The sequence below is a fragment of the Hemitrygon akajei genome, chromosome 4 (assembly GCF_048418815.1).
Source record: "Hemitrygon akajei chromosome 4, sHemAka1.3, whole genome shotgun sequence".
Classification (NCBI taxonomy): Eukaryota; Metazoa; Chordata; class Chondrichthyes; order Myliobatiformes; family Dasyatidae; genus Hemitrygon; species Hemitrygon akajei.
The window spans coordinates 90,373,287-90,384,147 of NC_133127.1; the positions used below are offsets into that span (position 1 = coordinate 90,373,287).

The following is a 10,861-nucleotide window of genomic DNA, read 5'->3' on the forward strand; positions in this document are numbered from 1 at the left end:
CCGAAGTCCAGAGTTCTAAGCAGTTGTAAAAGCTCACTCAGTGTTTGTAATTGCTGCCCTGTCAGTAATGTAGCCAGTGAGATCACAAGATCCTTTTCATTCTCTGCACCCAAAGTAATTCTAAGGACAACTTGATTAATAGTCAAATTAACTTTGTCACCATAGCAAAAAGATTTCAAAACCATGAAGTGAAATAATTGTGCTTTTTGAATTAAGTACCATTAATTTAAAAATGCAGCTTTCTTCTTTTTTACAGTTGTAAAATTGTTAGAACATAACATAAGAGATAGGAGCAGGAGTAGGCCAATCGGCCCCTCAAGCCTGCTCCGCCATTCAACAAGATCATGGCTGATCCAATCTTAACTCTAGTTTTCACCGAATCCCACAAGGCAACAGTGCCAACCAACAGGGCACCATGCCGCCCATTTTATTTTATTATTCATCCCGCCCAAACCCATGTGATCACCCGGGGGAAAAAAACCGAGTTGCCAATTGAGGAGAAAAAATCTGGAAAATTCCTCTCCGACCCATCCAGGCTATCGAAAACTGGTCCAGGAGATCACATGGCTGATCTAAACCTAGCCTCATGTCCACTTACCTGCTCGCTCACCGTATCCCCTAATGCCATTTTTATTCAGGAAAATGTCTATCTCCGTTTTGAATTTATTGAGTGTAGTAGCTTCCACAGCTCTCTGGGGCAGTAAATTCCACAGCCCCACTACCCTCTGAGTGAAGAAATTTCTCCGCATCTCAGTCCTGGAACGGCATCCCCTTATTTTAAGATTATGCCCCCTAGTCCTAGTTTCACCCATCATTGGGAACATTCTCCCCGCATCCACCCGATCAAGCCCCTTCACAATCTTATATGTTTCAATAAGATCGCCTCTCATTCTTCGGAACTCCAATGAGTAGAGTCCCAATCTACTCAACCTCTCATCATACATCAACCCACCCATCCCCGGAATTAACCTAGTGAACCTTCTCTGCACTGCCTCGAGAGCCAGTATGTCCTTTCTTAAATATGGACACCAGAACCGCATGCAGTACTCCAGGTGTGGTCTCACCAATACCCGGTACAACTGCAGTAAGACCTCCCTGTTCTTATATTCCATCCCCCTAGCAATAAAAGCCAGCATTCCATTGGCCTTCTTGACCACCTGCTGCACTTGCATACTAACTTTTTGTGTTTCCTGCACCAGGACCCCCAGATCCCTTTGCACAGAAGCACTTTCCAGTTTCTCTCCATTTAGATAATATTATTTTTCCTGCCGAAGTGCAAGACCTCACACTTGTCAGTATTATATTTCATCTGCCAAATGTCTGCCCAATCACTCAGCCTATCTATGTCCCCTTGCAGGGTTTCAATGTCCTCCGCACTCATTACACTCCCTCCCATCTTTGTGTCATCAGCAAACTTCGATACGTTGCACTTAGTCCCTTTCTCCAAATCATTAATATAGATTGTAAAGAGTTGGGGTCCCAACACCGACCCCTGCGGAACACCACTAGTCACCAACTGCCAGTCTGAGAATAAACCATTTATCCCAACTCTCTGTTTTCTGTTAGAAAGCCAATCCTCCACCCATGCCAGAATATTATCCCCAATCCCATGATTTTTTTACTTTAAGTAATAATCTTTGGTGTGGCACCTTGTCAAATGCCTTTTGGAAGTCCAAATACACCACATCCACTGGTTCCCCTTTATCTACCCTATATGTTATGTCCTCAAAGAACTCCAACAAATTTGTCAAACATGACTTCCCTTTTGTAAAGCCATGCTGACTTTGTCCTATTAAGCTATGTTTATCCAAATGCCCTGTTACTGTTTCCTTAATTATCAATTCCAACATTTTGCCAACCACAGATGTTAGGCTAACTGGCCTATAATTCCCAGCCTTCTATCTATTGCCCTTTTTAAATAAAGGAGTTACATTAGCATTTTTCCAATCTGCCGGGACCATTGCCGAGTCCAGCGAGTTTTGAAAAATTATCACTAATGCATCCACAATCCCGACCGCCACTTCCCTTAAGACCCTAGGATGCAAGCCATCCGGTCCAAGGGATTTATCCACCTTCAGTCCCATTAATTTATCAAGTACCATTTCCTTGGTGATTTGAATCGTAGTTAGCTTCTCTCCCCCTAGAGCCCCCTGTTTATCCAGTGTTGGGATATTTTGAGTGTCCTCTACTGTAAAAACTGATACAAAATATTTGTTCAGCATTTCCGCCATCTCCATGTCCCCTACCATTAATTTCCCGGTCTCATCTTCTAGGGGACCAACATTTACTTTAGCCACCCTTTTTCTTTTTATGTAACTATAAAAACTCTTACTATCTGCTTTTATGTTTTTCGCCAATTTACTTTCATAATCTATCTTCCCCTTCTTAATCAATCTTTTTGTTATTTGCTGCTGATCTTTAAAAGCTTCTCGATCTTCAATCTTCCCACTAGATTTAGCTACCTTATATAACTTTCTTTTTAGTCATATACTTTGCTTTATTTCTTTACTTAGCCACGAATAACTATTTTTTCTTTTACACCCTTTTTTCTTCAGTGGAATATATTTTTCTTGATAGTTGTAAAATAATTCCTTAAATATACACCACTGATCAAGTACCGATCTACCCTTTAATCTATTTTCCCAATCCATCTTAAGCAATTCCGCTCTCATACCATCATAGTCTCCTTTATTTAAGCTCAGTACGCTTGTTTGAGATCCAACCCTCTCATCCTCTAATTGAATATGGAATTCGACCATGTTATGGTCATTCATTCCAAGGGGATCCTTTACTAGGACATTTTTTATTAGTCCTGTCTCATTACACAGGACCAGATCGAAGACAGCTTGCCCCCTTGTCGGCTCAGTAACATTGTTCAAGGAACCCATCCCGAATACACTCAATAACTCTTTTTCAAGGCTGCCGTGTCCGACTTGATTAGTCCAGTCAATATGAAAGTTAAAATCCCCCATAATTATAGCTGTTCCCTTATTACAAGCCCCAACTATTTCCTGATTTATGCATTGTTATTGAAACAAATGGGTTCATGACCCTACACCAAGTCAAACAGACTGCAGGATCCACAAGCATGTTCCCCAGCAGGTACCTGGCAGAGTATCAACAACTTCAAAGTTTTATTATTTGGAAAACGTGGGTTGGAACCCTGAACTTGGTTGTTACCGCAGCCAGGCTTTGTTCCATTGTTGGTTTGCACGTCACAGAGTCTGAGAAGCTGCAGCAAATGATTCGCCTCCGGATGGAAAAAACTCTTTCCATCATCAGGGAATCCCATGTTGTGAATGTGTTAGAATATTCACCCCTTATTTGGTTGAATGCAGCTCCAAGACAAAGGAACCCATTATTACAGATGGTAACATCCACCAAGTGGACTGCAGTTTCTCCCAAATATTACCTCAACAGCAGCTCCCCAAACTCACTAGCTCATCACCAAAAGAGTCAAGGAGTATCATACACCACCACCTACAGATACCCTCCAAGATGTACATCATGCTGACTTGGAAATGCGTCTCCAATCCTGCATTGTTACTGGGTCAAAATGCTAAAACTCCACCCAGTAACACCGTGGAAGTACTTTTGCCAGTAGTTCAAAGTCATAACCAACCTTTGTCTTCTCAAGGGCAACAAACTCTAGCTTTGCCAATGTCTGGAGCTCACTGCTTTTCCTATTGTCATTAAATGCATTATCGTTAGCAACACACACAAAATACTGGAGGAACTCAGCAGGTCAGGCAGCATCTATGGAAGTGAACAGATAGTTGACGTTTCAGGCCAAGACCCTTCTTCAGGACTGAGAACAGATGAAGATGCCGGAATAAAAAAGTGGGGGGAGGGCAAGGTGATAGGTGAAGCCAGGTCTGTTGGCAATTTCAAGGGCTGGAGACGAAGGAACCTGATAGAGGGGAGTGGATCATAGGAGAAAGGGAAGGAACAGGGGACCTGGGGGAACTAATAGGCAGGTGAGAAAAGGTAAAATACCAGAGTGGGGAATGGCGGGGGGGAAGTATTTTTTACTGTAAGGAGTATCAGGTTAGAGGCTAACCAGATGGAATATAAGGTGTTGCTCCTCCACTCTGTGGATGACTTCATTGTGACAAAAGTGGCAGCCATGGACCGACATGTCAGAACAGAAATGAGAATTGGAATTAAACTGTTTGGCCACCAGGAAGTCCCATTTGTAGTGGATGGAGCGCAGTTACTCGACTATACGCTCCCCGATTAACGCTGGGTCTCACCAGTGTGTAGGGGCTGCATCAGGAGCACTGGGAGCTAGAAGACCCCAGCAGATTCACAGGTGAAGTGTTGTCTCACTTGGAAGGACTGCTTGGGGCCATGTCCTTTCTATACTGTGCAGTTTTGGCACATGATTTGAGAGTTAGGGGGCAAAAGTTTAAGGGAAACACGAGGGGGTATTTCTTTACTCAGAGAGTGATAGCTGTGTGGAATGAGCTTCCTGTAGAAGTAGTAGAGGCCAGTTCAGTTGTGTCATTTAAGGTAAAATTGGATAGGTATATGGATAGGAAAGGAGTGGAGGGTTATGGGCTGAGTGCGGGTAGGTGGGACTAGGTGAGATTAAGAGTTCGGCACGGACTAGGAGGGCCGGAATGGCCTGTTTCCGTGCTGTGATTGTTATATGGTTATAATTGAGGTAAAGGAGGTGGTGTATGGGCAGGTGTATCACTTAGTCCACTCGCAGGAATAAGTGCTAGGAGGGATATGATTGAGGAGGGATGATTGGAGAGGGAACTGTGGGGGAGCAATCCCTGCAAAAGCTGAGGGGTGGGGAGATTAAGATATGTTAGGTATCTTCATACCTAACTGGAATTAAATATGCATTTTATATAAATTAGAAACTTGGCCTTGGCCCCAAGCACTCACTTCCTGATTTTCTAACCACTTTCTATAACTACACTGATTCCTACATTTTGTTTAAAAAACATGCAGCTTCCTGATTCAATGCCATTTTATACACTAGATTCCTATGAACTCTATTTAATTCTTTCTTGGAAAGCAGATTACGAAGTTCAGTGCTTACCACCTATTACTCACAAGCCAGCTGACTGCTGAGATGCTAAATTAAAATAGAAAATGCTAATAATACAGTCACACACACAATGCTGGTGGAACACAGCAGGCCAGGCAGCACCTATAGGGAGAAGCGCTGTCGACGTTTCGGGCCGAGACCCTTCGTCAGGACTAACCGATAGGAAAGTCTTACTATCTCTTACTATCTTTCCTTTCGGTTAGTCCTGACGAAGAGTCTCGGCCCGAAACATCGACAGCGCTTCTCCCTATAGGTGCTGCCTGGCCTGCTGTGTTCCACCAGCATTTTGTGTGTGTTGTTGTTTGAATTTCCAGCATCTGCAGATTTCCTCGTGTTTGCTAATAATACACAGTATCAGGCAGTATCGGTCAACAACGAACCTATCTGTGAAGAAACTTCATAGCAATTCTTAACACCACCCCAACGTACTTGTTACCCCAACTCTAGCCTCACCTAAAGAGGTAATACAAAAAAGAGAAGGAGTAAGACCTGACCACTTCTGTATGCTCATTGACCAAAATCTACCTATTTTGGCCTTGATTTAGCCTATTGCTGTTAGGGTGGAGAATTTCAAAGATAAAAGAAATACTTTCTCATCTTAATCTTAAATTCATAAGGACTCATTTGGAAACAGTGCTTCTTAATTCATTGTTCTTGGTCTCTACCTTATCAAAGCACATCAGAAAATAGCACAAATAAATTCTCACTGGCTCCCCCTTCCACGTCAGCCATTCACACTAGTCTCATTTAGCAGCACTTGATCAATAACTTTCCATGCCTAACAATTCAATTGTTTTAAGCACTTATTAAATGTTGTAAGAGTCTCTGTCTCCACCACCCTCTCAGGCAATGCATTCCAAAACCCAACCACTCCCTGGGTGGAAAAATACGTTCCTTGTATCCTCTCTACACCTCTTACTGCTTCCCTTAAATGTATACCCCCAATTATAAACACTTTGGTTATGAAGGAATACACCTCAATCAGATTTCCCCTCAACCTTCTCCATCTACAGAAAACAAACCCTGACTCTCCTTATAACCAAGACACTTCATTCCAGGCAATATCCTGGTAAATCTTCTCCACACCATCTGCACAGCAATCATGTCCTTTCTATACTGTGCAGTTTTGGCACACATTATAAATATAGACGAACCAATGTTTTACAAAGCTATATCACAACTTCCCTGTGCTTATATTCTATGCCTTTGCTAATGAATGAAGCATCCCTTAAGCCTTCTTTACCATGTTATTTTCTTCAGGGTTCTGGACTTTTATACCTTGGTGTCCCTGTTCCTCAGTACTCCTTAGGATCCTACTATTCACCACTTTACATGCACCATGATTAAATTCTATTTGAGACAGCTCTGCTCAACTTACCACCAGATGATATCTTTCAGTAGCCTGTGACTATCGTCCTCACTGTCCACAATACCACCAACTTTGGTTATTCACAAATTTACTTCTCCTTCCTCTAATTACCTCCGAGAACAGACCCTGACATTCCTCAGAAGATAAACCTTTTTATCCCAGGAATGAACCTTTTCTAAAATGCATTAAGTACATCTTGCTTCAATAAGGAAACCAAAACATTGCATTGGCCTCCTACTGGAAACCCACCAATTCTCCATATTGCTGTATTAAGACCTGGCTAATTTAATACAACAGTCTTTTGTTCAATTTGACCAACAATCCATTTATCTTCATCATTTGTTACACCTTTAATGTTGACATGTACGAGGTTACCTGGCTCCTTCAGTGTACAAAATGGTGCTCTATCTAAATATTATTCCACATTTCTATTCCTATTACTAAAAAGTGGATAATCTCACGTCTGCTCTTTTTTTCCCCTCTCAGTCTACTAAACTCCCATTTTCACCCACTTGAGTTCATCCAAAACTTTACTGCCCATCTGTTAACTCACATCAGTTATCATCTAACCCAGGCATTCCAACCTGGGGTCCACAGACCCCTTGGTCAACGGCTCCATGGCATAAAGAGGTTGGGAACTCCTGATCTAAACAATATTTGACTTACTAAGCTGCAATGACTCCTAACTTGGCAACACCTACATTTTTAAAATTCTCAACATTCAGAAATGCTTTCGACTTCACACTTTCTAACTTTCAGCAGCCCTACAAAATTCAAAATCCTCCACTTTGCTTCTGCAATAAATGATACCTTATTAGTCCCAATTTTAACATTAGTCTTGTCTCTACACTTTTTTAACTTTCTAGGAACCTCCTTGAAATCTCATTGACAATCTTAGGATCATCTATCCTTATACATTCTTACACTGCCTGATAGTAAATTTTATCTGGTGGAACTCCTGTGAAGAACCTTTGGAAATTTCATTATATTAAAAATTGGTACATTAGTGTGTATGCTTTTCATATAGAATTTTACTATATTTGTTCTAAATTCTTAAAATTAAGATGAATGCTATTATCCCAAAAACGACTTTCAAAAATATTTTTTCCCTGAATTTCTAACATTGGAAGAATTTAAACTTATTTACATATATAAACGTATCCAAATCGTTCCATTGCCATTACCACCAAAGAGGCAAAAGTTACTGGGCAGCATCTTCCACAGATTTAATGATATAGCAGTTACTTGAAAACAAACCAAAACCGCTCAGAGACTAAGCACGGGTTTGACCCTGCATGAGGTGCTCCAAATAGCTAAGTTCCAAAGTTCAAAAAAGTACATTAGATCCTTTAAGAATCCAGCAAAGGAGAACAATCTTGTAGCGATTAAAAAAACTAACAAAACTAAAACTAGCAATATAACAAAATAAATGGCTAATAACGATAAAATGGTCTAAGCGTTAGCAGTAAACAACAAAAATACTGACTGCCTCTAACTTTAACCAGACTAAAGTGAACTTAGACAAAGTGTGAATACATAACTGTACTCATTTGCTTCTACCACGCCCCAACCCACGTGACAGATTACCATAATAAATCTGCCACAAAATAAAACACAGACAGAAAATAGATACTTAGCTCCTACAAATGATCAGTTCTGTTGGAGATATTCCATCAGATTACTTATTAGAATCAAAAACTAAACTACTGAAGGAACCCAGTGGCCAGGAAGCACCTGATGGGGAAATGATATGGTTTACATTTCAAGTAGTCACTACCTGAAGTGTCAACCACTCCTTTGCCTCACAGATGCTGCCTGACCTGCCAGGTTTCTTCAAAAATTTGTTTATTGCTTCAACATCTGCGGTTTCCTTTGTTTCCATTAGAAAAGTTGTCACTATTGATCATCTTATTTTATATAACGCTATAAACTCAATAACCTTGTAGTCACATGAGCAATAAAATGTCACAGATCAGGTGGTTCACCCTGGTTGTGATCATTACAAAATTTGCACAAGGTTGATTTTGCACTGAACAATCAGGAAAATGATACATTAGATTATTGGCTCCTGCAGAACCATTGCACTGATGAACATAAAACTGTCCAAAAGAGGTGGTCTTGTAATAGGATACTTTTTTTTGTGAATTGCTGTGGGAAAATAAAGTGTGAAGTCCATAATGCCAGTACACAGAATGACATGACTAGACACTGATTTAATCGAGCTAGAATATTGGGGTATTCTTTCTAATGCAAGAGAAATTTTCCAAGACTACTACTTGGAATTACCAGGGACATCTACAAGGACAAAATGCAGCATCGAAGTGGTTGAATTTTGGAGAAGCTTGCATTGCAGACATATGTTCTTGGCAAGCCTACTTGCTCCTGTGAGCTGATAGAGTACTGCACATCAATAACCTCCTCTCTCCCTAACTGCCAGCGATCAGCAAACTGAGGTCAGGCACTACATCAGCAGATGTAGGCTTGAAACAAGTAAATTGAGATTGGCAGTGAGCAGCACTGAGAGAGCAGTGCAAAAATGGATTAGAGTTTCTACTCAAGGCTTAAAAATGTTAGTAGGAGTAATTTTGGTGAAGCATAACTTGCATAGAAATTGGTCCACTACGAAATTAATTTAAGATCATTCCTTATGAAGCTTAGATGGAAGAGAAGTTGGGTGTGAGCCCTTGAAGGCTTTCTGTAATGTGGCCCTTGTGGGCACCTGGGAGACCAGGTAAAATTTGCAGTTATATTTATCCATGAAGAGGAGGGTTCTATCTAGACATGTGATCACTAGAAGGCAGTTTTATTTGCAGCTAACTGATGATGTGCCAAATACTTAATTTCAACTTGAACACAAAGTGTATATTTAACAACAAATACAGACCCTATAAGTAACAGCTAGTATGAGCCTTCAGCATTCACAAAAGGTGAAAATGAATTACAGCTGTTGTTAGATGAACACGTTTGAAAATCTCAGTGATTACAGTAATTATATAATGTCCAAAATCTGCCATCAGCAAGTATTCAGCAGACTAAGGAACGAGAAATTCTTGTAGAAAAGTGAGCAAGTATTAACGATCAACATTAGCACACTCAGAGAAGTGTGCAATGTTGCTTAATGAATGCCACGTTAATCTGGCTCTCAACTTTGCAGTACCTTTTATTTACTATTATGCATTGAAGACCCTGAATGAACAATTAATATCAGATCATTACACTGAACTTTATAGATCCAACAGGGTCAGATTAAATAATCGAACCATTGACGTTATATACGACCAACAAATTAAGTAGAAAAAAAGATGCAAATTCAAACTTTTTGTTGCCATTTAGTCATCAGCTTCCTTTTTAAAGGATAGACCATATTAAAACTTGGCAAATAACACAACGCAATACATTTCACCCTTATAGTGTACCAACAACTGCGAAATGTTCTCTTGAAAACAGTCTGTAACAAATTACATAACTTCACAAAGTGCAGGACTTTTACAATTAAAATTGTCAATTTTAAATTAAGTTTTTGAGTTAGAGGTCATGCAATTTGTTTCTAAGTATTTCTAAGTGTTAATTTCCAATATTCAATGTTCTCCTTGACTTCAATCTTTTGTATATTTCGATTGTCAGGTTCTTTGTGAAAAGTGACATCACGGCGGACTGAAACGGAGCTCCAATTAAATGAGGGGAGTGGTTGAGGGAGGGATCCTGTGCTGATCCCAGCAAATAACAAAGATTCAGCACTACAAAAGGACCTTCGGCATATCTTATTTTGCAAACAAGTAGTTTAACTATCAGCACACCTTTTAGTTTTACACAATAAACTAGAGGAAAATGAGCTAGCGCGGAACAATTTAACCATTAAACTACCGTGCTTACATTGGCTTGGTGTTTATTTTTAAACTTGAATAAAACCTAAAAGATGAATGTACAGCACTCTGAACAATGACTAAACGACTCACCCTCCACCACGCTGTATCCTGTTGGCCTCCTTCCTGAACAACCTCATACACCGAGCCCAGCAGTTCCCCATGGCACATACTCGTCGGTCACCAACAAGACACTGGGCTACAAAGAAGAGCAAGCCCGGGTCCATAGGACAAGCCCATCCGCCCAGGAATTACGAGTGCGGGGCATTAAAATAAAGTCAGCACCACGGGGAACCAGACAGCGGCTGAAGCACAATCCCCATCAGCAGCTCTCGCAGCTTCTTCCGGCAGGCGCGGGTCACGTCGGTAACCCCGCCCATCCTGCTGTTCCAGCTCCCACCACCAGAGTCTTCGGGGCGCTGTGGCCGGCGACAACCGGGAACAGACCCGGCCCTCCCTCTGGCGGCGGCCAGTCGTAATGACAAGTCCCCACACCTCAGACTTTCATAGTTTCGCAATTTTTAAGAGCAGATAATTGGCATTTTTCTTTGCTTTCAGAATTTGACC

The 10,861-nt window shown here is 41.0% G+C and overlaps 1 protein-coding gene across 2 annotated transcripts in view; it reads right to left on the reverse strand.

The window, feature by feature from the left end:
- The window catches only part of ap1ar (adaptor related protein complex 1 associated regulatory protein), a 98,372-nt gene extending 87,713 nt beyond the window's left edge, over positions 1 to 10,659 (reverse strand). For both annotated transcript variants that reach the window (XM_073043047.1, XM_073043046.1), the window contains exon 1: positions 10,388 to 10,659. In XM_073043047.1, the coding sequence (XP_072899148.1) occupies positions 10,388 to 10,521 (134 nt within the window). In that variant the 5' untranslated portion in view covers positions 10,522 to 10,659. The remainder of the gene's footprint in view (positions 1 to 10,387) is intronic.
- Between the last annotated feature and the right edge of the window lie 202 nt (positions 10,660 to 10,861).